Source organism: Dermacentor andersoni, chromosome 1 (genome assembly GCF_023375885.2).
Source record: "Dermacentor andersoni chromosome 1, qqDerAnde1_hic_scaffold, whole genome shotgun sequence".
Taxonomy (NCBI): domain Eukaryota; kingdom Metazoa; phylum Arthropoda; class Arachnida; order Ixodida; family Ixodidae; genus Dermacentor; species Dermacentor andersoni.
The window spans coordinates 238,530,232-238,558,141 of NC_092814.1; the positions used below are offsets into that span (position 1 = coordinate 238,530,232).

At 43.7% G+C, this 27,910-nt stretch overlaps 1 protein-coding gene across 3 annotated transcripts in view; it reads left to right on the forward strand.

Annotated features, from left to right (window-relative positions):
- LOC126548032 (copper-transporting ATPase 2-like) overlaps nucleotides 1-27,910 on the forward strand; it is a 118,780-nt gene that overhangs the window by 35,930 nt on the left and 54,940 nt on the right. For all 3 annotated transcript variants that reach the window (XM_050196106.2, XM_055063536.1, XM_055063537.2), the window contains exon 11: nucleotides 18,229-18,462. In XM_050196106.2, the coding sequence (XP_050052063.1) occupies nucleotides 18,229-18,462 (234 nt within the window). The remainder of the gene's footprint in view (nucleotides 1-18,228; nucleotides 18,463-27,910) is intronic.

The window sequence follows — 27,910 nt, forward strand, 5'->3', positions numbered from 1 at the left end:
TTCTTCTGACATACTGGGGTCGGCTCGTCAAAAGAGGCACGTCATTTCCTCGACATACATTGTGACACCCTCGTTTTGCATTTGTATACGGGACTGGAGATCACGCTCAGCTCGCTCTTGGCGATCAGGGCTCGCATACGTCTCAAGAATCCTGCGTTTTAATTCTGCCCATGAAGTTAGGGCATCTGCACGGTTCTCATACCAAACACGTGCGCCATCGTTAAGGCTGAAGTATACATCTTTCAGTTTGTTTGCATCATCCCACTTATTGAACGCGACAACACGTTCATAGTGCACCCGCCAATCTTCAACATCCTCGTGTATGGCACCGGGGAAGGGATTCGGCGTTCGCGGATTGAGTAGCATACAATGAATCAGCGTTGTGCCTTTCATACTGGTTGGGGTGGTTGGAGCTGCCATTTTCTCTGGGAGGAGTCCAAACACAGGGGCTTGTCCACAGATCCTTCTGCTGGTGCGGTGTACAGACGTAACCACCAGTATGGGGCTGGAGCTCCTGCTGCTCGGAGGGGTTTGGTGCATGCATAGGTTAGATTACCCAGCACTTCCACCAGTTTGTCATGCGCTAAGGAAAGAGTAAGCAGCCGTACCAGCAGCCAGACACGAAAAATGCCAGACACGAAGGGACGGTTCTCCAGCTGGCGTGCGATCTTTGACTTCTTCGTCTTCGCCGTATTTGCTGGGCACGCAATGCTGACCGTTTGCTGGCTCAAAACACCAGGTGGCAATATTGTCGAGGGACTTCAATGCGACACCATCTGGTGCAAGCTGCTAGATATGGTAGATGAGAAAAAGTTCACCTTTGTCCAGCTCTACAACTTAGCTTTGGGCATGGAGACAGCACAAGGGCCAAGGCAAGGAACTGCATCTCACAGAAGCCACAGAGGCAAGTGCTAATGCTCCAGAGCACGTAAATTCGCACCAAAAGTATAAAGTGTAAGTCGATAAAGGAAGCTGTTAACCTTCGAGTAACTCTGTGATTTTGGCTAGGTGTGGTAGCACACATGATGATTTCGGCCACAGAGGGCCTTCTCAAAAAGATGCACACAAAGCAGCAAACGTGTGAAACCCTCGCACTGCATAGGCAGAAGGTAGCTGTGATACCTTGCATTCACATGCTATCACACAATCTGAAAAAGGTGGCCCAGTGTTACGATGTGAAAGTCGTGTTCTCTGCCCCCCCACAAGGTGTCCAAGCTTTGCAGGTTGACCGACCCAGCTGCAACCCAGCGGTGTGACTGCGGCATGAAGCACAACCGGCCTTTTGTTGCATGCGCAGAAAGTGCAGTGTATCGAATTCCTTTAAAGTGTGGAAAAATGTACATTGGCCAAACTGGGAGATAACTGGTAACAATACATTAAGGGAGAACACAAACAACATTCGAAATGTGTGTGAAGGGAAAGATTTCTAAGGTTTTCTGGCAAGTCATTGTCCGACTTGCAAGGACTGTTCACCCGACCTTGCAAACACTTCTGTTATCAAGAAGAGTAAAAAGCATGTGACATGGGAAATCACAGAATCTGAATGGATTTCTAGACTCTGGGAGGGATGTGTCAGCATGGCCTCCAACACGCTTTGAAAGAGCTGGCATATTGTATTACACATGTGGATAATCCCCGGCTTGGACAGCATGCATACATTCGTGAATCATTCACAGTAAAGTTTGTTAGAAGTTCAGCGCTTGTCCTTGTCGTCTCGTCTCTGTCCATGTCTCTTTTGCACTGCCACCTTTTCAGATATGTATCAACATGCCCAACTCACCGCGTTGAACAGACAAATGTCCTTGATTAAGGAGTACGGGGATGTGTTCCAACAGAGATTTGTGGTAGTCAAAGGCTTTAACCCTTTAACTTCCAAGTTCTTTCATAAAAAGTGTATAACATTTACTAATATCTTCTTTTTACAGCTAACTATAGGAAATTATGCCTCGATTTGAAAAATATATTATGCATGCACTTTATTGCTTATAATACCATATTTACTCGAATCTAAGCCGACCCCCGAATGTCTGAAGCCAGGAAAAACCTTGCCTCGAATGTAAGCCGTACAAAAAAGTGAGGGTAGCGTTCACAAAATAAAAACAGTATTTATTTAATTTGAACATGCCAAGCTAACTCTGCATAATCATCGCTGCTAGCCTCGTATGCTTGCGGACGCACGCAAACTCATGTCCGCGCGCCCATGCATGCACAGACAGTGCAGCACGGCTCATACACGTCGAAATGCAGCGTGGTCTCGGTGAACAGCTCCTCTCTGTTATTGTGCGCTTCCCTATCGCTATCATCTCCTCGTTGCGGCACATGCAAAAGTCGTCTCCCATTGCCCCCTACGACGACGGACATTTTTCTCATCGATGCTGCTGCTGCTGCTGCTGCTGCTGATGATGAAAAACTTTATTTATCCCTCATTAAAGGGAAGGGGGCAACAGAATAGAGGGTTGGGGGAGGAACTGCTTGGAGTAGGCTTCCTCCATCCTCTCAGCCTACTCCAGGATGGCCTCCTGAAGGTCGGGTCTTGAGCTGCGCAAGGCAGCCTCCCACTGCTCCTCAATAGATATTAATTATTAATTGCTTGAGGAAAGGGGGAAGGGGGGGGGGTGCTTAGGGCACCCTCACATTATGGTGGCTAGCCACCATACCCTCATGATGTGGTTTAAGGCTGCTTTGGGAGAGACACATAATTTACAAGAGTGAGAAATATAAATGGAGGGATGAATGCGGTGGAGGAGGTAAGGGGAGGGAAAGGTGCATGTCTGCAACTGTTGCCACAGAACTTTACACCTGCGTGGGGATTTGGCCATGAGTGGCGGAAAGGTTAAACTGTCTGATCAGTAATGTGTGCAGATGTCGTGGTAGGTAATAAGCTGATCCCATCCTATAAATGGCGCCTTCTCTGTTGACAGAGTAGAGCCAGCAGCCGTGCACTCTACATGTGCACACGCTCCCTTGTATTGCCGCAGGCAACAACCATGCTGTAATCATCAGGCAGATGGCATCATTCACTGCCAGCTATCGGATCTGACGTGACGTCTTGGTTCCTTACAAGCCCAGACAGTTTCACCACATGTCCTGTTTCTGCGCATGGGAAACGCCCACGTCGGTCCTATAAAAGGAAGGTGGACCCGGCCAACTTCACCGAGTAGAGCCAGCAGCCGTGCACTCTACATGTGCTCACGCTCCCTTGTATTGCGGCAGGCAACAACCATGCTGTAATCACCAGGCAGATGACATCATTCACCGCCACCTATCGGATCTAACGTGACATCGCGGTTCCTTACAAGCCGAGACAGTTTCACCACATGTCCTGTTTCTGCGCATGGGAAACGGCCACGCCGGTCCTATAAAAGGAAGGTGGACCCGGCCAACTTCACAGAGTAGAGCCAGCAGCCGTGCACTTTACATGTGCTCACGCTCCCTTGTATTGCTGCAGGCAACAACCATGCTGTAATCATCAGGCAGATGACATCATTCACCGCCAGCTATTGGATCTGACGTGACATCGTGGTTGCTTACAAGCTGAGACAGTTTCACCACATGTCCTGTTTCTGAGCATGGGAAACGCCCACGTTGGTCCTGTAAAAGGAAGGTGGACCCGGCCAACTTCACAGAGTAGAGCCAGCAGCCGTGCACTCTACATGTGCTCACGCTCCCTTGTATTGCTGCAGGCAACAACCATGCTGTAATCATCAGGCAGATGACATCATTCACCGCCAGCTATTGGATCTGACGTGACATCGTGGTTGCTTACAAGCCGAGACAGTTTCACCACATGTCCTGTTTCTGTGCATGGGAAACGCCCACGTTGGTCCTATAAAAGGAAGGTGGACCCGGCCAACTTCACAGAGTAGAGCTAGCAGCCGTGCACTCTACATGTGCTCACGCTCCCTTGCATTGCTGCAGGCAACAACCATGCTGTAATCATCAGGCAGATGACATCATTCACTGCCAGCTATCGGATCTGACGTGACGTTGTGGTTCCTTACAAGCCCAGACAGTTTCGCCACGTGTCCTGTTTCTGCGCATGGGAAACGCCCACGTCAGTCCCATAAAAGGAAGGTGGACCCGGCCAACTTCACAGAGTAGAGCCAGCAGCCGTGCACTGCACATGCGCTCACACTCCCTTGTATTGCTGCAGCAATTCTTTTCTTGTATTTTTAGCAATTTTCAGCTGATTACATGGTAGTCGCAGTTGCTGGCCTGCTCAGCTGCACACTGTCCTTGTTCTTGCATTGTAATATTGTTTTTGCCACTACTTTTTATCATGGAATACCATAACACAGACGCTCTGACAGATTTCGCAAGAATACTGGGAGAAAAGGTGCCAAGGAGCATTAAGTTAGTTGTAAAGGTAATAACTGAAATGACTGCGAAGTTCACAACAGCCGTGCATGATCTCGAGAGTGAAATAAAGGCGCTTCACTCGTCGAACTTGGCGGTAAAAGGAGTTGACATCTGTCAAGGCGTCGATAGGATTCATAAACGATAGCTTTGAGGAATTCAAATTGTAAATCAAGGCACTTCGAGCGGAAGTAAATCAAGTAAAAACCCACACCCAGGACCTTGAACAGGAAAACCATCAACTGAACAGAGAACTGAAGGAAGTTAATAAGCAATTGATAGAACTAAAGCAGTATAGAAGAAAGGATAACATTGAATTGAAAGGTGTACCTGCAGCAGAGAAAGAGGATCTCCGTAAAGCAATCCAAACAATAACTACATGCTTACAAGTAGAACACACCAGCAGTGATATTGATGATGTTCATCGGGTACCGACGAAAGGAAGTGGACCCGCAAATATTGTAATAAAGTTCATCGTCCAGATCCTCACGCAACATGTTTTTGCAGGCAGCAAGAAAGCATAGACTTACTGCTTCCATGCTTGGTTTGTGGAAAACATGCCCGTTTTCATAAACGAGCACCTCTGCAGAGAAAATGAGATAATGCTTGGGAAAGCTATACAAGCCAAAAGGGAAAACAAATAGTAGTTTTCTTGGGTTTCTGATAGCAAAGTACTCATGCAGAAGAGTGAAAATGCGAGGGTAGTGCATGTAACCTGGGAGGAAGATCTAGCAAAAATAGCATGATGCGATGTTTCTGACGTATGCCTGACGTATGACGGATGTCATCATGGCTAACGAGAGTACGTTAAAAACTGTGCGTGATTTTACTCTATTTTACAGCAACGTATGTAGTATAAATAAAAACCTGAACTTACTTTTGTCACTTATCGCACAACAGGAACAGATGAATGATATTATTGCTACTACAGAAACTTGGTTAAAAAAGAACGAAAACGTGTGTATTCCTGGATGCAAAACAGTATCAGAAATGCGTGGCTCAGCGTCTCGTGGAGGTGGTGTTGCTTTTTTTGTACGGTGCGGACAAAGATTTTCTGTAATACCATCTCTCACAAGCAGCCTGCCACACATTGAAACACTGTTTATTCGATTGGAAAACTCAGTTGTAGTAGGAGTGGTTTACAGACCACTGAGCTCAAGCAAACCTGATTTTTTAGATTAACTAGAGATTTTCATATTACTGGTAACAAACTACACTCCTGTAGTAATCCTTGGTGACCTAAATATTGACAGTATTAATACAAACCACACTGAGTATACAAATGTCCTTCAGTCTTATAATTTCCGTAATATAATCACTACACCAACACGCGTAACTTCTTCTTTGGCAACCCTAATTGATCATATTTTGACTAACATATCAACGAATGTAGATACCCACGTCCTTCAACAACCTATCTCGGACCATTTGCCAATATTTGTTAGAGTAGGAATCCCTCTTATAGAAAAATCGAATAATAGGAAGACATTCATGAAAATTGATTACACTTATGCTTGGAACCTTCTGTTGGCATGCAAAACAGACATCATTTATCATAATGATGTCAGTACTAAATTCTCGAACTTAATTCAGATGTTAAAGGACATTTTAAAGAATAGCCAACATGAATTTCTGAAGCACTCCTATGATGAACCTGCGTGCCCATGGATAACAAATCATATATTAGACCTGCTTAAGGCTAAAGACTACTGGTACCATAAGTGGACATACAACAAAAGCAATATTTACTACTTAAGTGACTATAAAAAAGCCTGTAATATAACAGTATCGGCACTGCATAAGCGAAAAAAAGACTATTACTCAGGGCTGGTTAAACAAGCTGCAGGTAACTCCAAGAGGATATGGCAGATTGTTAATGAAATTATCTCCCAGTTTAGCAAGCAGAGCATTCTTCCTGATAATGTAACAGAAAGTACTGTTGAGAAATTTAATGTGTATTTCACAAACATAGGCCCTAGTCTAGCAAAAATGCTTCCTGATCATAACTTGCCCACTTATTCTATCAACCCTATAGTTAATTATTTTGTTATGCACGACATTGATCTGGAGGAAATACTTAATACTGTAAACAATCTAAACACTGGGAAAGCAGCAGGACCTGATGGCATAACCGTGAGGTTAATCAAAGAAAATGTTTATATATTGGGTTCAATACTATACCGCTTATTCACTCACTCATTGCATGCAGGAATCTATCTGTCAACGTTAAGGACTGCTGAGGCCACCCCAATCTTCAAAGAGGGAGACAAATCTGACCCATCTTGCTATCGCCCCATATCTGTTCTAAGTGTTCCCAATACCATCTTCGAAAAACTGCTTGCTAAGCGTAATCATTCTTTTTTTAAAAACTTTTACATACTCAGTCCACAACAACATGGTTTTCGACCTAATCACTCTATGTCTACTGCAGTACTTTCATTAACACAGGCAATAAACAATGCTCTTCATAATAACCAACTAGTAGCAGTTATTTTTCTCTATTTAAAAAAGCCTTTGACGTTGTTGATCATAATGTCTTACTTAATAAGCTAAGCACTTATGGCTTTCGCAACAACGTACTTGAATTCTTTCGTAGTTATTTTCACAATCGAAACCAAATCATTGATTTAAACAAGATAGCCTCATCCCCTCAGCATCTGAGAACAGGAGTGCCACAGGGATCTGTGCTTCGTCACTTGTTTTTTACAATGTATATCAATGACTTACCCCAGATTTTAACGTCCGCTAATGTATTAATATATGCCGATGACACTGCTTTGATAATCACAGGTAATAACGTGAAGGAAATAGAAGAAAAAACGCAAATAGAGCTTTCTAAGATTTCTGAATGGTTTCTTACAAATAAGTTAACAATACCAAGAAACAAAATATACCCTTTTTCATTCACATTCCAAAACCGTTAGTAGTAATGCTATTTCATTGTCTATAAATGAATGTCCACTCGAACGCACCGACTCATATATGTATCTCGGCGTTATTCTCGACCAAAATCTAAACTGGCAATGCCACATAGAAGCTCACTGCTGCAAGCTAGCATCTGGCTGTTATGCTCTTCACAGGGCACGGGAACATTTTCAAACAAACATTCTCCGCATTTTGTATTTTTCATTTATTCAATCTCATTTAATGTACTGTATTGAGTCATGTGCATGGGCTTTCACAACGTACCTGGGACCTATTAGACGCCTTCAAAAATGAGCTGTCTGCACCCTTACTTTCTCTCAGCAAAATGAAACAAGTAAACCAATCTTTGTCAAATTACAAATGGTTAAATGGTTACAATGGTTAAAAAAATACTATCTTCAGCAAATGTCTGCGGAACCTGTCTGAATATGTTCATCCCATGAATGCGACCAATAGTATGTACTTGTTTACAAATAGTTTTTTATGCTAAGTTGCAAACGAGATTTTTTTTTTGTACTAACCAAGCGTTCCTTTCAATCTATACCGTTTTTCTATATGCTCTATGTGTTCCTTATATTTATACTGTGCATTAATGTGTCACAGACAAGCTTACTGCCAATTATATATTTGTAAATGACCCCATTACTAACCTTTGGCTAAAGGGCCATACAGTGTTTGCACACAATTTGTACTAACTTTGGAGAAAATAAACTTGAAACTAGGTCCAACACATGTAATGCCCAAGCCCGGACTGTAAATCCTCTGGCACTGGCATAAGCCACCTCGTTTCCGGCAAGGCCCGCATGCACTGGAGTCCAGTTAAGGCTACAGTTTGATGGAAAGGATGGGCCAAGAGAAGGGAAAGGGCTGGCTTAGAGACCCTGCCCGCTCCTGAAGTCCTCCCTGGCTTGAACGTTTGACAATACCTCTGCGGCTAGCACAACTTCTCGTTTGTGGCATGACCTGTTTGGTGCCATTACGATAATACCATGCTGCACGCCAATACCATACCGATACCAACAATCTATACGACACAGGTCAAAATGGCGTCATCGCTCGTGTACTTTGGTTGGCTACTGGCGCGGCCAGTAGCGGCTGCGATACTGACTTTTCTTGATGACGCTAGCTATGCACCATATTTATAAGTTTCAATTACAAACTGACGCGTTTCTTAAAATCATCGAATCTAAGCCCACCCTAGAGTTTGGTATGTGATTATTAAAAAAAATAAAGAAACTATCGGCCTAGATTCGAATAAATATGGTAACCCAAAATATTGATGAAGGACGTCTGGCCTGAAAAGTGAATTTCCACCAACATGCATATAAGATTCAAACTTAGTTATCTGAACAGATGATAGCAAAAGAAATTGAAAGCATCAAGGAATATGTTCGTATGCTGACATTCAAATGTATGATGTGAACTGATTTGACAAGTGCAGCTCGTCTTTGTCAAGCAAAGTAGAAGAAGCTGCGGCCTGTATGAGTACAGCTTGTCCTTGGCGATACTAGTACAGATGGCTAGGATGAGTACAGCTTGGGCTTGGTGGTTAAATGGTTAAAGAGCCCCTAAACCACTCTGAGGTGCCTGGTGGTGGTCTCGTGCTGACGATGCCCTCTCGGTGAGCGCATATTTCCCCCCTCATCTTTTAAGAGGTTCAATACATACAAGCATTTGTCTCGCAAACCAGATTTTTTTTTCAAGGGAATTTTCCACGTCTCAATAATTTCTCTCGTCGTATTCGAGTGCTGATTGCTGTGTTATAGTTTGTTAACGAAGCTTTCCCTCAAGTCTAAATATTTTAAGGCAGTTTGTCGTGTGCGTATCATGGCCATGCACGCTTATATCGCCTTCCATTTCTCTACCACGGTTGCGCTTTAAAACCACGGCGCTGAAAGTTTGCTTCAGAGACTTTCCTTTCCTTCCCACTTCTCCGCCCTTAAACTGGCTCTCTTAACTACTACACGCAGAGACAAAGCAACAGCGCGCGCATTAGATCCTATAGATGAGATGAATGTTTACAATTATTATTAGGGTTATAATTATATTCGAGTGCTGATTGCCGTGTTATAGTTTGTTAACGAAGCTTCCCCTCAAGTCTAAATATTGTAAGGCAGTTTGTCGTGTGCGTATCATGGACACGCATGCTTATATCGCCTTCCGTTTCCCTACCACGGTTGCGCTTTAAAACCACGGCGCTGCAATATTGCTTTCCTCTCCTTCCTTCTTCTCCGCCCTTAAACTGGCTCTCTTAACTACTACACGCAGAGACAAAGCAACAGCGCGCGCATGCGATCCCATAGATGAGATGAATACATATATATAGAAATGTATCAGTCATAGCTCTCGTAGTATAGCCTTCTGAGCCGTTTCCTTTTTTTTCTTTTTTTTTTTCTTTGAAAGAAGTCCTATTAGGGTTATTATAATTACACGAAGGTATTTCGCCCTCGCCAGCAGCAGTACTTGAGATAGCTATTCTGGCGGCTAGCTTCCCACGCTATACGTGCCGCCCTCGCACCTGTTTAAGCTTTTCCTAGACGCTAGAGCTGTACTATGCCCGCGCAACCTTGAGCGATCGGAAAGCGCGTTTTCCACTCTTGGCCGGCGGAGAGGGGAGGCTTCGTTCCGGCCGCGAAGCTCTCCACATCTCTGTAAGGTGCCTGGTGGTGGTCTCGTGCTGACGATGCCCTCTCGGTGAGCGCATATTTCCCCCCTCATCTTTTAAGAGGTTCAATACATACAAGCATTTGTCTCGCAAACCAGATTTTTTTCAAGGGAATTTTCCACGTCTGAATAATTTCTCTCGTCGTATTCGAGTGCTGATTGCCGTGTTATAGTTTGTTAACGAAGCTTTCCCTCAAGTCTAAATATCTTAAGGCAGTTTGTCGTGTGCGTATCATGGCCACGCACGCTTATATCGCCTTCCGTTTCTCTACCACGGTTGCGCTTTAAAACCACGGCGCTGCAAGTTTGCTTCAGAGACTTTCCTTTCCTTCCCACTTCTCCGCCCTTAAACTGGCTCTCTTAACTACTACACGCAGAGACAAAGCAACAGCGCGCGCATTAGATCCCATAGATGAGATGACTATTTACAATTATTATTAGGGTTATAATTATATTCGAGTGCTGATTGCCGTGTTATAGTTTGTTAACGAAGCTTCCCCTCAAGTCTAAATATTTTAAGGCAGTTTTCCTAGTCTCTAAAGCCGCTCGAGTTCGCTCTTGTCCTCGGGCGGCCATTTTTTCAAGAAATTATGCCTTCCAACCACTCAGAATCAGCAAAAATCGACTGTCGCGGACAACATCAGTCCCTTTCCACATAAGTATGAGGCTCGGAGCAGGAGCTATGGCGCTTGAAAGTAACCGGTGGCTTGACGAACCAACCGACTGAGCTACCTTTCCGGGCAACATTACAGGGTCACGAGTTCAAATCACATGTTATGTTCCTTTTTTTCCCCCTTTTTTTTTCTTTCTTTTTAATGTCTTTTCCTTCATTTTATCACTGTACGGAAACCCTCCTAAAAAAAAAAAAATTATATATCCTCAATTATGTGTGGCCACACATGCGCAGGTCATAAATACCAGGTTCTCTAGCCGAGTGCCATCCATGCGGTATAACCGAGCTCAGATTGGTCCACCTTGACTGATCAAATAGGGCACCACTGTAGGTTAAATGAGGCGTACAACTCCTGCGGGACCCGCCGTGGTTGCTCAGTGGTTATGGTGTTAGACTGCTGAGCACGAGGTCGCGGGATCGGACCCCGACCACGGCGGCCCCATTTCGATGGGGGCGAAATGCGAAAACACCCGTGTACTTAGAATTAGGTGCACGTTAAAGAACCCCAGGTGTTCGAAATTTTCGGAGTCCTCCACTACGGCGTGCATAATCAGAAAGTGGTTTTGTCACGTAAAACCCCATAAATTAATTTTTAATTTAACTCCTGCGGGGACGGTAGAGTATCCGTCTCCAGTGCAAGAGGACAGTGATTCAAATCCCGGTGCCGCGCAATTCTCCACCGGAAAATACCAGAAAAAAACAACAACCGTGTGTTGAGAAAATTGCACAAACAGGCCTGGAGTGCGGCCTGATCCCGGTGACCAGAACCGGTAACGCACTCTCTCACCAGAGCAGGATTGGCCACCCTGGTGCAGTACTTGGCCACAACCTCCTATATGAATACAACAATCAAACCCCGGCCCTCAGTCCCCAGCAGCCGCGAAGCAACTGACCACGGCGGCGGTCAGATCTGTGACGCTGCAGAGGGTGCTAAGAATACCTGGCTCCGGACAGGCCGCCATTGGAATCTGAACCTGGCAACGTTTGACGTTAGAACGCTATCTAGTGAGGCGAGTCTAGCAGTGTTATTGGAGGAATTAGAGGGTAGTAAATGGGATATAATAGGGCTCAGTGAGGTTAGGAGGACAAAAGAAGCATATACAGTGCTAAAAAGCGGGCATGTACTGTGTTACCGGGGCTTAGCGGAGAGACGAGAACTAGGAGTCGGATTCCTGATTAATAAGGAAATAGCTGGTAACATACAGGAATTCTATAGCATTAACGAGAGGGTGGCAGGTCTTGTTGTGAAACTTAATAAGAGGTACAAATTGAAGGTGGTACAAGTCTATGCCCCTACATGCAGTCATGATGACCAGGAAGTCGAAAGCTTTTATGAAGACGTAGAATCGGCGATGGGTAAAGTCAAAACAAAATACACTATACTGATGGGCGACTTCAATGCCAGGGTAGGCAAGAAGCAGGCTGGAGACAAGTCAGTGGGGGAATATGGCATAGGCTCTAGGAATAGCAGAGGAGAATTATTAGTAGAGTTTGCAGAACAGAATAATATGCGGATAATGAATACCTTTTTCCGCAAGCGGGTTAGTCGAAAGTGGACGTGGAGGAGCCCGAATGGTGAGACTAGAAATGAAATCGACTTCATACTCTGCGCGAACCCTGGCATCATTCAAGATGTAGACGTGCTCGGCAAGGTACGCTGCAGTGACCACAGGATGGTAAGAACTCGAATTAGCCTAGACTTGAGGAGGGAACGAAAGAAACTGGTACACAAGAAGCCAATCAATGAGTTAGCGGTAAGAGGGAAACTAGAGAAATTCCGGATCAAGCTACAGAACAGGTATTCGACTTTAACTCAGGAAGGGGACCTTAGTGTTGAAGCAATGAACGACAATCTCATGGGCATCATTAAGGAGTGCGTAATAGAAGTCGGTGGTAACGCCGTTAGAATGGAAACCAGTAAGCTATCGCAGGAGACGAAAGATCTGATCAAGAAACGCCAATGTATGAAAGCCTCTAATCCTACAGCTAGAATAGAACTGGCAGAACTTTCTAAGTTAATCAACAAGCGTAAGACAGCGGACATCAGGAACTATAATATGGATAGAATTGAACAGGCTCTCAGGAACGGAGGAAGCCTAAAAACAGTGAAAAAGAAACTAGGAATAGGCAAGAATCATATGTGTGCATTAAGAGACAAAGCCGGCAATATCGTTACTAATATGGATGAGATAGTTCAAGTGGCTGAGGAGTTCTATAGACATTTATACAGTACCAGTGGCACCCACGGCGATAGTGGAAGAGAGAATAGCCTAGAGGAATTCGAAATCCCACAGGTAACGCCAGAAGAAGTAAAGAAAGCCTTAGGAGCTATGCAAAGGGGGAAGGCAGCTGGGGAGGATCAGGTAACAGCAGATTTGTTGAAGGATGGTGGTCAGATTGTTCTAGAGAAACTGGCCACCCTGTATACGCAATGCCTCATAACCTCGAGCGTACCGGAATCTTGGAAGAACGCTAACATAATCCTAATTCATAAGAAAGGGGACGCCAATGACTTGAAAAATTATAGACCGATCAGCTTACTGTCCGTTGCCTACAAAGTATTTACTAAGGTAGGTAATCGCAAATAGAATCAGGAACACCTTAGACTTCTGTCAACCAAAGGACCAGGCAGGATTCCGTAAAGGCTACTCAACAATAGACCATATTCACACTAACAATCAAGTGATAGAGAAATGTGCAGAATATAACCAACCCTTATATATAGCTTTCATTGATTACGAGAAAGCGTTTGATTCAGTCGAAACCTCAGCAGTCATGGAGGCATTACGGAATCAGGGTGTAGATGAGCCATATGTAAAAATACTGGAATATATCTATAGCGGCTCCACAGCCACCGTAGTCCTCCACAAAGAAAGCAACAAAATCCCTATAAAGAAAGGCGTCAGACAGGGAGATACGATATCTCCAATGCTATTCACAGCATGTTTACAGGAGGTATTCAGAGGCCTGGAGTGGGAAGAATTGGGGATAAAAGTTGATGGAGAATACCTTAGCAACTTGCGATTCGCTGATGATATTGCCTTGCTTAGTAACTCAGGAGACCAATTGCAATGCATGCTCACTGACCTGGAAAGGCAAAGCAGAAGGGTGGGTCTGAAAATTAATCTGCAGAAAACTAAAGTATTGTTTAACAGTCTCGGAAGAGAACAGCAGTTTACGATAGGTAGCGAAGCACTGGAAGTGGTAAGGGAATACATCTACTTAGGGCAGGTAGTGACCACGGATCCGGATCATGAGACTGAAATAACCAGAAGAATAAGAATGGGTTGGGGTGCGTTTGGCAGGCATTCTCAAATCATGAACAGCAGGTTGCCACTATCCCTCAAAAGGAAAGTGTACAACAGCTGTGTGTTACCAGTACTCACATATGGAGCAGAAACCTGGAGGCTTACGAAAAGGGTTCTGCTGAAATTGAGGACGACGCAACGAGCTATGGAAAGAAGAATGATGGGTGTAACGTTAAGGGATAAGAAAAGAGCAGATTGGGTGAGGCAACAAACGCGGGTAAACGACATCTTAGTTGAAATCAAGAAAAAGAAATGGGCATGGGCCGGACATGTAATGAGGAGGGAAGATAACCGATGGTCACTAAGAGTTACGGACTGGATTCCAAGGGAAGGGAAGCGTAGCAGGGGGCGGCAGAAAGTTAGGTGGGCGGATGACATTAAGACGTTTGCAGGGACAACATGGCCACAATTAGTACATGACCGGGGTAGTTGGAGAAGTATGGGAGAGGCCTTTGCCCTGCAGTGGGCGTAACTAGGCTGATGATGATGATGATGATGATGAAACCACTCTGAGCCTGAAATTTTGTTATATATATAGTGGTGGCTGTTTACCACTACACAATGAACATATAGCCACAATAATTTTTCGAAATGAGGCTGTAAAGCAAAGTTACAGGCGTTTGATAAATGACTGCCCAGCCATCACCTTTTCTTGCTTGTCTTTGCTACTCTCCACATGCGCGCTCTCTCCTCCTTGCCACATACTTATTTATACTCTGTCTCACGAAGTTGGTGGAAATGCAGGAAAAGCTATGTGTGGGGGGGGGGGGGGGGTCGCATCAGCCAAGCAGAACGGAGGACCAGAAGAAAAGCTCTTCCTTTGTCCCTTTATTATTGCGTTTTGAGCTATGTCAACTGAATGGAAGCTTCAAGGAATTATTATTGGCCCAGAATTGGCGAGTCCTTCTTCCTTCTCGGCACACACAGCTGACTTTGCTCATGTTGGTGCTGTGATCCCTTGTCAGTCATTCAATCGACAGCTTTTAGCCTGGTAACATCATGCGTTTAACTCTGATGACTTTACAATGCATGAAGGGACAGGAAAAGCCCGGAGAGAAGCACGGGAGTGTTTTTGAATGTGTAACTTCTCCGCAGCACATAGTGCTACCTTGTTCAACAAAGATGATCGTCATGGCAATCTGTACATGATGCACATTCTTAGTTAAAGTGTGTTCACAATGTTAGAAGTGGTTTAGAGGGTCTTCAAGAGAACTTTGCTATTGAAAAGTAACACACAGCCCACTTGAAAAGATGTGGCTGTTTCGCCAGGATGGTGAAGCATTGAAAGTGATAACAAGCTTTATGGTTGTTCTGAACCTTCTTAGTGTTCTAACAATATATGTGCAGGCTACACGTTGGAGCGATGCAGTACACGAGGCAATTGCTGCTGCGCAGCAGTTACAGTGTAACAAAATCTTAGAAGTTGTTCCACCGTTAAGTGAATGTTTATGCTCAATTAATCTCTAATTGATGCAACACCCTGTCTATTTTGCATAAAAACAACTGCAGCTACAAGGAACTTTATAAACCATGCCCTAATGGCATTCTGTAAATTTATTAGTATGCTTTACATTACACTTGTCTGGTCTTTTTTTTGAAATTCAACTGGTCTTTCTTACTTCGTACAGCTGCACGTATCTTTCCCAACTTATTTTCGGTTGTAAACACAATGTTTACCCCGTATCAATGAAGTAGGAAGTTAAGTCATTACACTGTCGAGATTGCAAGTTTACTCAAAAATTTACAGATAGTGTAGTTTTGTTCAGACATAACAACGAAGGCGTGCACCTTATCCTCAATGCATGCCATATCAATAATAGCAGTAGCACATGCGTTGTCATGGCTAAACAGTTATCTTTTGCAAGTGCCCTCACATGCCCATGATTGACGGGTTGGTGCTGCCTTCTCTTGAGCATGCACAGATAAGTTTTGTGTCTTCCTTCTTTTTGCCAATGTGCAACCTTTCAGTTGATAGTCAGCATTTGTGTTGTCCTTATTGTTTTACTTTTGTCTATGTTTGTATGCCCGCCTTTTCGTACCATGAATAGACTTGTCTGCTATGCCCAATAATATCCATTCCGTAGAGGCATGTGCTTGTACTGCTGATAACCATGCCACTCATGACAGATATGATAGCTTAGCAAGGCTTGTTGCTGGGCTAGTTGGCTCATGGTATAAAGAAAAATTAAAATAATGCAAAAGAAGACACGGACAAGACTGACAGCTCAAGTACACGCTAACACCTGATGCCTCAGGAAAAGGTGAAAGGATGAAATGAGGATTGAAGGTGTACACAAGCGTGTCACAAATGTCACATGGGCACTCAAAACAAAATTGTGTTAGTGACAACATCGGCGATTGCGTTAGTGACATATGTTACCTCGAGAAAGGGAGAAGCGAGGTTGCTGCAAATGTTAAATTGACAAGGTCTTTAGATCTGATGAAGGACTGGCAGAATTCCTTTCATTTTGAGCATCTCTGTGACATTTGTATCCTGCATGTGCAGACCTTCAATTCTCATTTCATCATTTCAGCTTTTTCTGAGGAGTCAGTTGTTAGTGAGCACTTGTGGTGTTAAGTCTTGTCTGCATGTTTTTTTTTTTGTGGTTTTTTAATTTTACTCTCTACAGATATCATAGTTCATCAGGCCTAAAAACACTCCTAGAAGCACCCATGTCCAGGTGACCACCAGAGGTTGCACGTAGAATTGATTGTATACATGAACTGAAACTTACTTTGTTCCTGTTTGAACATGCACTTGTGCTTCGTAATATGCTTGATTGTATAACTTGTGAGGATCGAGGTGCCTTCTCATGCCTCATCCCCAACTAGCATGTAATGAGAACCATTTGCCAAGCTCGATTTCTAGGAATTGCCAGCCCGCCAGCAGCATAGCACACATGTCTAGTGTGCCGGAACTATTTTTTTTTTCGCACAAACTGTGCTTCTATCTTTTCCTAGTCCATTTACATGAATGAATACACATCACCAAGACATACCCAGATTGGCCTCCCCATGATAGCCCTCTGAGTGCCCTCTCACCCCTGAGCTCTGAACCTCTGAGGGTTTCCTTGTTGTGGCAGATGCTCCACTGGCCTACTACGAGTTGCATGTGGGACCTTTGCTCTCATGAGTTCTTGAACTTGGTGAACTGCTACCTGATTAGCCTAGTACAATGGCCACACATATTTGATGGAGAGCCTTTGTCCACAATGTGGGACTGTCATACTGTGGTGTATTTTTGGTTGATAGACTGGTGTTTGTGGCTGATCTGACTCTGGAGCCTTCTCTGCACCATGTCCGAGTTGATGAACCCAGCAATAGCATCCTTCATGTGTTGCAGAGAGAAGTGTTGTGCCCTTTTCTGACCATCACTTGCTGGGTGAGCCTCACACAAGGTCATCTCCACAAACTGTGTGCGAAAACTCAAAGGGTAAAGGGCATTATGCCTGTGCTATGGTATATCATACATTGCAGTGCCCTACTGCAAATTCATGGCTCAAGTGTTTTATCACTGGTGGCTTGGCTTACTTATTTGAGTGCATATCTTCTTTTGGGTTGACGTGTTCTTTTGTATTTGCTGAATGATTGTCAGCCAATAAATGCAGTATGCTCAGCTGTCCGTCTTGGACCTGTGACCTGTACACCCAAGGCTGTTTAGCTTAACATTGATTATTTCAATTTCTCATGTAATATAATATATACTGAGGACTCTGTTTTGAAGGGCAATTTAAGGAAATATATACAAGGACAAAATATATTTGAGGACTAGCACAGCAGCTATGGCATTCTGCTGATGAGCATGAAGTAGTGCAGCTCTCATCTAGCTCCAGAAGTTGAATTCCAGTGTGGAAGGAATGCAAGAAATGCTTGTACAATGCACAATCAAGCATAATATATGGGGAAAATTCATCTGAAGCTCTCCACTATGCCTTTATAACTCCAGTGAAATTGCAGGACATTAAACCAAGTCCACCCCCTGTCTACTCGTCTGGTCCGGTCCACTCAGTTAAATTAATCACGTCAGCCTCTTGAACTGAAATGTGCATCATAATGGAATTTGTTAACTTATCTTCCCTGGATGCAGCATCATGCTAGCTTTATAAGATTTTACACTAGCCTGCTCATTTTAACTGTGTGCTGAGGTGGAATCTATTCATGTGAAGCTCTACTTCTGCAGTTATTCCATAAACACAGACTTGAACATATGATCCCTTGAACATTTGTCTTTTTTTAGATGGCTGAAACATTGCTGCTGCAGTATGTTAAGAAGAGCGTGTTCTCTTTATTTTTCTTTTGTAGGTTGTCCCAGGTGAAAGAATACCTGTGGATGGCAAGGTTATTGGTGGATCATCAAATGTTAATGAAGCTCACATCACGGGGGAACCACTCCCCGTCATCAAGACAGTTGGCTGCACTGTGATGGCAGGCTCAATTAATGAGAACGGTGTTCTACTAATTTGTGCAACTCATGTTGGCAAGGACACAACCTTGGCTCAGATTGTACGTCTTGTTGAGGAGGCACAATCATCTAAGGTGAGTACAGGCCTGAGTTTCCACTTCTTGATTTAATGCTTGACATGAAAGATCATATTGAAATTGTTGTGTAAAAGAAAATTGCTAAGGTGACCACAATGTTTTCGTGCTGTCACATTGTGTTCAAGCTATACACATCTCAACTTGTCACCGCTGTTAGCACTGGCCTGCTTTTCCGGACAGGGCGATTAGTTTTCCTATTTCCAGCATTGGAACTGGAGTGCAAATTTTCTAATGTTAAACATTTTTAAAGTTTACCTTTATATCTGTTAATTGCCTCATTCGGAATTTAATATTACAGCTAAAGAGGTATGCAGTTTAGGTGGTTTTGGGCTACAATTTGCACACTAAATTGATTCACACAAAAATTTTGAGCAACCTATGAGGAAATATTTAGAAAGCATACTCTGAGGTCAGCACCCTTATTTGTGCTTTATACAGCCATACATTGCCTTCTCACTGCTTGTGCACTGACTTAGAGTCAGACAAGTCAAATTTCACTGGCAAAATCCGACCAGAGCATTAGGTATTCCTGTCCATAATATTTAGGTTTAAGCATTCTGATGGATGATGCATGTGGAAAATGTAGCCCTTCCTTTCTGGCTAGAAAAATAAAGCAGTCAATGCCTAGCCTTTTGAAAAAGCACTACCATGCATGTGGAAGCACACTGTAGTGTATTGTAAAAGTGTGTAGCCATTTTTACAGCTTGTTACATGTTTATACAAAACAGACAAACCACGCTTGAACTCCATATATAGTATGCGCATGCAGGCCAAGAAGAGAGCAAATATTTTTGACATTAGAAAGAAGACAAGCATTGCTCAACATATGCAGCATTGTTGTAGGGGTACTTAAGGTTCAGCTACAGACGAAATGAAAAAGTGCTTGAAGCATGTTATACAGTGCTTTTAAAGGTAAAGTATCAGGAATTTTAATAAAAACACTATGCTAGTTATAGTGACACAAATTCTGCTTGCACAGGTGGCGCACAGGCACTTGGGAAGACAGTTTTCGGAAACGAGTCAACAAACTCATGATTAACAAAAATTTAACATTTTATTTTCATATTCATGGTATGTTTGTATTATAAATTTGAAGACAGTCATACTTAAAGACACCTCTGTTTCCTTTATTCATCTAGAGAGCCTGTGTTCCAAAATATTCATAATCGAATATGGCACTCAGTAGGCCAATTTCACATTCAGAGATGGGAGTCCCGGCACTAAGACAAATCCCTCATGGGATGTAGCTTATTACAGCGGAAAGGGGGAAGTTGGTGATTTCCAGTTTTTGCCTGCTTAGATGAGCTCTACTCGGCCTCTAAGCTGGCATGCTATATACACTCAACCTGCCGTGGAGGCGTAGTGCCTATGGTGTTGCGTTAGTAAGGCTCGGGGGTGCGGGATCCAATCTTGGCTATCTCGACCGCATTTCGATGGGGGTGCTGTAAGAATGCCTGTGTGCTGTGCATTGGGTGCATGTTAAAGAACCCCAGGTGGTCAAAATTAAGCCGGAGTCCTTCACTACGGCATGCCTCATAATCAAATTATAGTTTTAGCATGTAAAACCCCAGAAGTTAGTTATATGCGCTCATCTATGTCGCATGAGGGAGTTTGTCTTTGCATCGAGGCAAACGCCAAGCAGGTTCCTTATTCAATCACTTCCTCATGTGCCTGCATGCCTGAACAGGTGTTTTGGGTCCACACTGTCACATGGCTTTACCAACGAAGCACTCGCACCACCTCTTGTCATTACTGCTTAGCTACAACAGGTTGACTTGTGACGTGTAATGTATGACATGTGGTGAAGCTAGATGCCAGAGACTTGATAATCATATGGGGAAGAGGGCCATCAGAAAATTCACGAAACTTGAGCACTCTCACTGAATAGTCTTAAAAAATATTTTATATTGATTGCAATACTTGAAGCCATCCTTTTTCAGGAAATTATATTTAATTTTATTTGAAAATTACACTCCTCACACATCCTTAGCTTAGCATCAGAGCTCTATTACAGAGTACTGTTTATTGAGGTTCAGTTCATTTCTCTAGTATGTGTGTGAAATGAGACATACTATACACAATTTCATGATATCTAGAAAGCATTGTGTTTCAAATCACACAGTTTGGAGTAAAAAATTGGAATGTTGAAGATTGTGTCGCCAGGTACAGTGGTAACAGTGCTCTAAGCAGCTGCTCGTATGCTGGCTTGTCAGCTGGACAGCTTCAAGGGAATCTATTTACATGGTTTCGGGCACTTTTAATCACATTTTATTCTTTACTCGGAGAATTTGTACAGTCGACTTCTGTTAATTTGACCCTGATAGGACCAACAAAATTTATTTAATTATTCAGTGGGTCGAATTAAACAAGATGCAGAAAAAAACACCAGAACATACCTCTTAATCATTCGCCAGTATTTGCCTGATTCTAAGCCTCTGAATCAAATAGGCACCCACTTATTTGCCATGTTACCAAAGTAAAACTAACATACAAATGGAAATAAAACTAGGGGTTTGCGAATACTCTAATATTTGATGTCGAATCGAATAGTGAACATTGGAATAATTTGATTCGTGAATGAAATATGTAATATTCGATTTTCCGAATATCGGTACTTTCGTTGAATAACCCGGCCTTGGTCGGTGCCTTAATGCGCATAGCGTTCCCACGGCGCACAATCTTTATCTGTACAAGGTTTGACCAGGTTGACCAGGCCGGATCGAAACAATTAATGCTACGCGAACAGAAGGAACAACAAAAGCTGCACGTGTGGAAAGCGCAGAAGCATTTGTGATGATTAGGCCGATTAGCGACAGGAAGTCACGCTGATCGCATCGAATATGTGAGTTTGGTGTTCACACACGCAGATTCACGCAGTCGGAAACTTTCTACCAACATTTGAGCACACTGATAACGACCGCGGACCTGAAGACCGGTTCATCGGCTGTCAATCTATAACCCGTACGCATGATCTCGTGACTGATCTCTGATGAGCCACCCATAGGAACATACTATCAACAAGGTTTCCGTGACAGTTTTCGGCCTGTGATCACATCGGCCAGCGGCGAATTTTACAGCGAAGCTGTTTATGTGGACTCTGTGCCATCATTGTTGGACGTTGCTAAAAAGGAGCCACGTGACCTAGCGGGAGAGGAAAGGAAGAGCTCAACAGGGGGGAAAGGGGTTGGAGTGACCCCTTTCCCCCTGTGCCAACCCCTTTCCCCCTGTGTGAATGCTATCTTATACGCGAATCTTATACGGTTGTCACATGGTGCGTTTTCAGCGATCAAGCCAGATCAGCATCGAATTTATCATCGATTGATTCCACCCTGCCACGAAAGAAACAAATGCTATGCTGGCGGGTTGCAGCCAACAAACAGTGTCTAGTGATTGAAATGCAATACTAGGAGCACTAGAAGTGCCAGCCACCACGTCAGTCGTCAAACCAGTCCAACCATCGTCAAAACGATTGTAGCGCCCGCATCTCCAGTGGTGGGCCTTGTGCCCAATATACGGAGGTTTGGATTAGTAGTTCTGTTATTCCATCCCAGCCACAACTATGGGAAGACCACGAGTAGTGCGTACTCCTGTGGAAGAAGCTGCCTACCGTGAGCATCAGTGAGAGTTGGCTCGTGATCGAGCTCGTCGTCGTAGGGCCGGCCCCGAGCTGTGTGCCAGAGATACCAGAGATACCAGATGCCAGAGATGCCCCCCCCCCCAATAAAGCACTCGATCATAAAGCATGCTCACCACGTGAAGCACGCAAAAGTGAAAATGGGTTGAAAGAATCGTGAAACAAAAGATTTACAATATAGTCTGCAAGTTATGGTTACCGAATCAACGCAGGTCTATTCACATCAACTTGCCATGGTTGCTTAGTGGCTTTGGTGTTGCACTGCTAAGCACGAAGTCGCGGGATCGAACCCACGGCCACGGCGGCTGCATTTCGATGGGTGCAAAATGCAAAAACACCCATGTACTTATAGTTAGGTGCATGTTAAAGAACCCCAGGTGGTCAAAATTAATCCGGAGTCCCCCACTACAGTGTGCCTCATAACCTGATGGTGGTTTTGGCACGTAAAACCCCATAATTTTTCAATTCACAGCAGTCGCATGACCATCGGAAAGCCGACAAACCGCATCACTAATGAAAGCGAGTGCACCGGATGACCGTTGCATGTTCACGGCCGCCATCTCTGCGAAATAACATATGCTAGCCCCTCGTTCCGAACGCTGTTCGTAGCTGCACAACGGTCTCTTTTTGTAGCTTCAAGCAACGCTTTGAGCGACCTGTCTATCTTTGGATTTACGTGGCGGGCTAGAAAATTTGTGACAGCGCGCTGACCCCCAGCTGAAGACGCATTTACAAAGACAGTAGATAGACGTGGAAAAACAGGGGGGGGGGGGAGGGAGGCCGAGTCGCGCAAACTTGCCATGTGCCTACCGATTTGAATGCTCTTCACCATCGGCGCATGCGGCGTCGATGACCGTGCAGAGCAGTGCCGAGTGGTCCCCGCTTTTGTCTGTCGTACATATTGGCCTCAATAAGCTGATGATAAACCACAAAAGCTACCAGCCATAAAGATGAAAAAAAGAAGGAACTTCATGCTTTCTGAAAGAAAACTGAAAAGCAATGCTTCCTAAGCAATAGAAGATTGCTATTAAGCACAGTATGGCCCAATGTTAAACTGAAAACCCCATTGGTATTTAGGACAACTTTGCTATTTCGTCAGCTTCAGAGGAAAGAAAGCATTTAATTATACTTGACGGACATTGTCTCGTTAAAAAATATTTTCCTGACCTTCTTATACGATGTTTAGAAGTATGGTTGTTTTTGCTAGTTGGTTAGATACAGCAATGGGAGTTATAGCGCTGGAAAACACGGACAAGAGCGAGACAATAGGATGAGTGCTAACATTCAACTGAGTGTTTATTTCCATAAAACACCGTATTTGTAGGCCCGCACACCAAATAGGCCCAATCACCGCACATAAAAACCAGCCACTTCCAAGAACGCGAATTCGCTTGTAGTCAGAGCAACTGAAGGGGAACTCGACCAAGAGAGGAAGGGGAGTGCACTCGACCACTCCGCCAGAGCCCTTATCGAGTTTCGACGCGAGAACGTGAAGCTATTAGGCAACAAGTCAACGAAATGCTGCACGATGACATCATCCAGCCATCGAAAAGCTTGTGGGCATCTCCTGTAGTCTTGATGAAGAAATAGGACGGAACCCTACGTTCCTGTGTCGATTATCGTCGACTTAACAAGATAATGGAGAAGGACGTATACCCCCTACCATGGATAGACGACGCATTGGATTGACTCTGCAACGCTAAATACTTCTCGTCGATGAACCTCAAGTCTGGCTACTGGCAAATAGGAGTCGGCAAGAGAGATCGTGAAGAGACCACGTTCATCACTCCAGATGGCCTCAATGAGTTCAAGGTTATGCCATTTGGACTGTGGTTGGCGCCTGCAACGTTCCAGCGTGTGATGGACACGGTTTTAGCAGGATTGAAGTGGCAGACCTGTCTTGTTTACTTGGATGATATTGTCGTCTTCACCGGAATTTTCGCCAATCACCTCAGGCAGCTTGCGACAGTACTTGAGGCCATCAAGTCATCAGGGCTCACTCTGAACCCGAAAAAAGGTGCAGGGTGTTTCGCATAACTTGAACCAAGGACTTAAAAAAAAAGTGGTTAACTGCAACTGAATGAAACCAATGACATGGTTTGCCGTCATGTGGCGCTCCTTAGGGTATATTTTATATTGTGCTTAATTAGTTAATCAACTAAGATCAGTTATGCAATTTTTTAATATTCACTTTAGGGCCAAGTGTGTCTCGTTACGTTACAGAGGGCATTCAAAAACGACAGATCCAATTTTTTTTGGCAACATGCATGCTGTGTGGAGATTTTTCTTGCCGTTTAAAGAAAGCCTGTGAAATATAAAATAAAACCATCTGACGGTGCTCATGCGCTACTGTATTGCAGCACTCTCAACCGCGCTTCATGCGAAAAAAAACATGCGCGCAGCGGACCGTGGCGAAGTGAGTGTCCGCGGCTCTAGGCATCGGCTTCACAGTACGTCAGCATCTTTGGCAGTGGCACACGGAAAGGAAGCACCATCATCTCTGATAAGCGATAGGCTCGACGCACGGTTGAGCGTGCTGCAGTACGATAGTTCATGAGCGCAGGCACGTAGTTTTGTTTCATATTTCGCTGGCTTTCTTTAGATGCTGGAAAAAATCACCATGCAGCATGTGCGTCGCCATAGGCGCCGACTGCGGTGGGGCTCTGGGGACCGAGCCCCCTCGAGAGTTTTCCGAGGGAGGGGGGGGAGGGGGGGCTCAGCCCCCTCCCGGAAACTCTGAAGCCTACCCCCCCCCCTCACCCCTACACACCTAAAGTGTCATTACTAGAGCTTTTTCACTCGCATCATTTGAGGTTTCTTGTTACTTTTATTTATTTATTTGTATTTATTTAACCATACTGCAGGCCAATTCTTTGGCCCTAGCAGGAGGGGCATTTTCAAAATGACAAACAATAAATAACAGCAATAAACTCGAAAACAGCAAAAGGGGCAAACACTACAAACACTAATACAATTGAGAAGCAATTTTCAACAAAACAAAAAGAACCAAAACAGACAGAACATAACTAAACCAGCAGAAAATATGTACATTTATACAATTGCAATTATCCATAGCTCACAAAAGAAACGTTCCAGTTCTGCCGAAAAGTCTTTGGCCTTGATAACACTTGGCGGCAACTCATTCCACTCTTTCACTGTTCTAGGGAAAAAACTGTATTTGTAGAAATTAGGTTTCGCAAAAATAGGCCTCAGTGAATGTTCCGCTGCGTGTCTTGTTTTTCTAGTAGCAGCAGGTTGAGCATAACTTGGTTCAGATAGGGCGATTTTTCTGGACATAAAATTGTAAAGTAACAAAAGTCGGTTTATTTTTCTACGTATCTCCAATGTTGTAATCTTATTACGTTTCATCAGTGACGATGGTGAATCCGTCCTTCTATATTTTCCGAATATAAACCGTACAGCCTTCTTTTGAACACCCTCAAGTTTTATTATGTCTTTCTTAACATATGGGTCCCACAGCGCAGACGCGTACTCTAACTTCGACCAAACACATGGGTTATAAGCTAGAAGCCGAACACTTACAGGAGCATTTCCAAGTTTCCGCTTAAGAAAACATAGCTTTTGAAAAGCTGACGCACAGATGTCTGTGCATCGACCTTTTCACTTAAAATTTTATTGTTGCTAGTGGCTTACTACATTATTGTTGGTGCGGACATGCGTGGCTTTTAATTCACACTTTCTCTTTATTTCTGCAAATCCTGACAATAGAAAAACAAGCGCATTAGAAGCACCAGCGGCGGCTGCCTCATCCGCATTTTCTCACTTCAAGATTGTTTTACATTTACACTGTAAACACTATGCACATACACAATATATTTAAATATATACACAGGACCAATTTCATTATATTTTTAAAAGAGAAGGAGGTAGCCAATTAACAATTATTTCTAAAGGTATGGATAGCCTATGCCTAGAGAATGAATTTGTTGCTGTATGTTCGCCTCGCTTCAAATTGCTTTGCGTGCTTTTTTGACCCTGGAAAATACCTATAGACTTCAGCTAGCCCTTCAGCAGAGTCTTTATTAACGGCATGTGAAATGCACATGAATGATGTGTGTCTCAGTATTGCTTCTCTTTCCAGTAAACAATGCTAATGACTGATAAAAAAAAAACAATTTTTAATAAATTATAAAATTTATTAGGGATGGAAACATCATCACTTCTGTGCAGAGGTCATAAATATATATAGGGTGTCCCAATGAAATATCATTCACCAAGATTTAAAAGAAAGTGCAATGCGTTACTCAAAGAAAATCTAGTGCATATTGTTTCCAGTACAGTGCAGTAGCCGCCAGAAATTTTTTTGTTACTGAGATTTAATTATGTCATTGTAATTAATTATCTATCTTGAGATGTACTATCTTAATTATCAAAGTATCAATGATGCATTTGTAGGCACAGCGAGGTACTAATTGCATACTAATTTTTTACGATTGATAAATAAACGCTGCGAAATACGGAGAATACCGCATGACTTTGCACCCACCTGCATCATAAAGCAGCGCCCTCGAACAGCCGCTGTTAGCTAGCCAGAGCAAAATAAAAGAAATAAAGAAAAACATTGTGATCGAGCTAGTGCCTTATCTGCCACGCCCCAGACGTCGCGTTTGGCGTTAGTTGGAAACAAGCTGTGATAGCTGTTGTCTTAGTGTAGATAAAGTGCAAAGATGTTTTTTTTTTTTTTTTGCCACAAACCCTATCACCACAAAACCTAATTGACAACGTCAGTGCAAAGGTTTAAAAATGCATTTTGTTTCATCCCAGTTGCCATGTCTTTCTCTATTGAGCAGAAGGTAAACATTATTCTTGCCTTGGGATCTGCAAATGGCAACAAGAGGAAGGCTGCAAATATATGTATCAGTCATGGAAGTGTGGTGTTAGACCAAATGCACTGACTATTATCAGAAATTATTAAAACCTGAGACAAGCCAGCAGCTTCAAGAAACAGCAGCGGAGGACTCCATCTTTGAGTCCTAACCTATGCACGAGTGTTCTAGCATTTATGGCCTCAAACCCTCATGCTAGTGTGCTAGACATGGCCACCCAGGTACCAATTTCCAAGTCAGCAGTTTGGAGGATTCTAAATGACGGCCTTTCACCCGTACCACCTTCACCAGCACCATTTATTGAAAGATAGGGACCTGTAGAGTTGTCTAGATTTCTCTAATTGGGTCCTCACAAAGGCCGATGTGTCAACGGACTTTTTGAGCAACATCATGTACACAGATGAAGCCAGTTTTCAAATGCCCAGGTAAATTTGCATAATGCACACTATTGGAGTGACTACAATGTGCACTGGGTAAAGCGCAATCGGCACCAGTACCAGTGGTCGTTCAATGTGGGGTACAGAATTTATGCCGGTGCTATAATCAGTCCCATCTTCTCCGATCACACACTGGCTGGACAGCGTTACGTGAATGAAATCCTTGAAGGAGTGATGGATGAGTTTCTCAGTGAAGTCCTGCTGTCGCGTCTTCCACTTCTGTGGTATCAGCAAGATGGGGCATCCGTACACAGCAGTAGCTGAGCATGCAGCTGGATGGATGCGACTTTTTATATGCAATAGATTGGAAGGCATGGGCCTGTAAATTGGCCGGCTAGGTCACCTGACCTCTCTCCACTCGATTTATTTCTTTGGCGTTATGTGAAAGATCATGCTTACATGATCGAGAGGGATGTCAGATTAGCTCAAGGCAAGGATAACTGATGCCTGCCGTAGAATTCGAGCTTCGGTCATCAAGAAAGTCACTGAAGATGTGATAAAGTGGACTCAACTGCATAGCTGCAGAA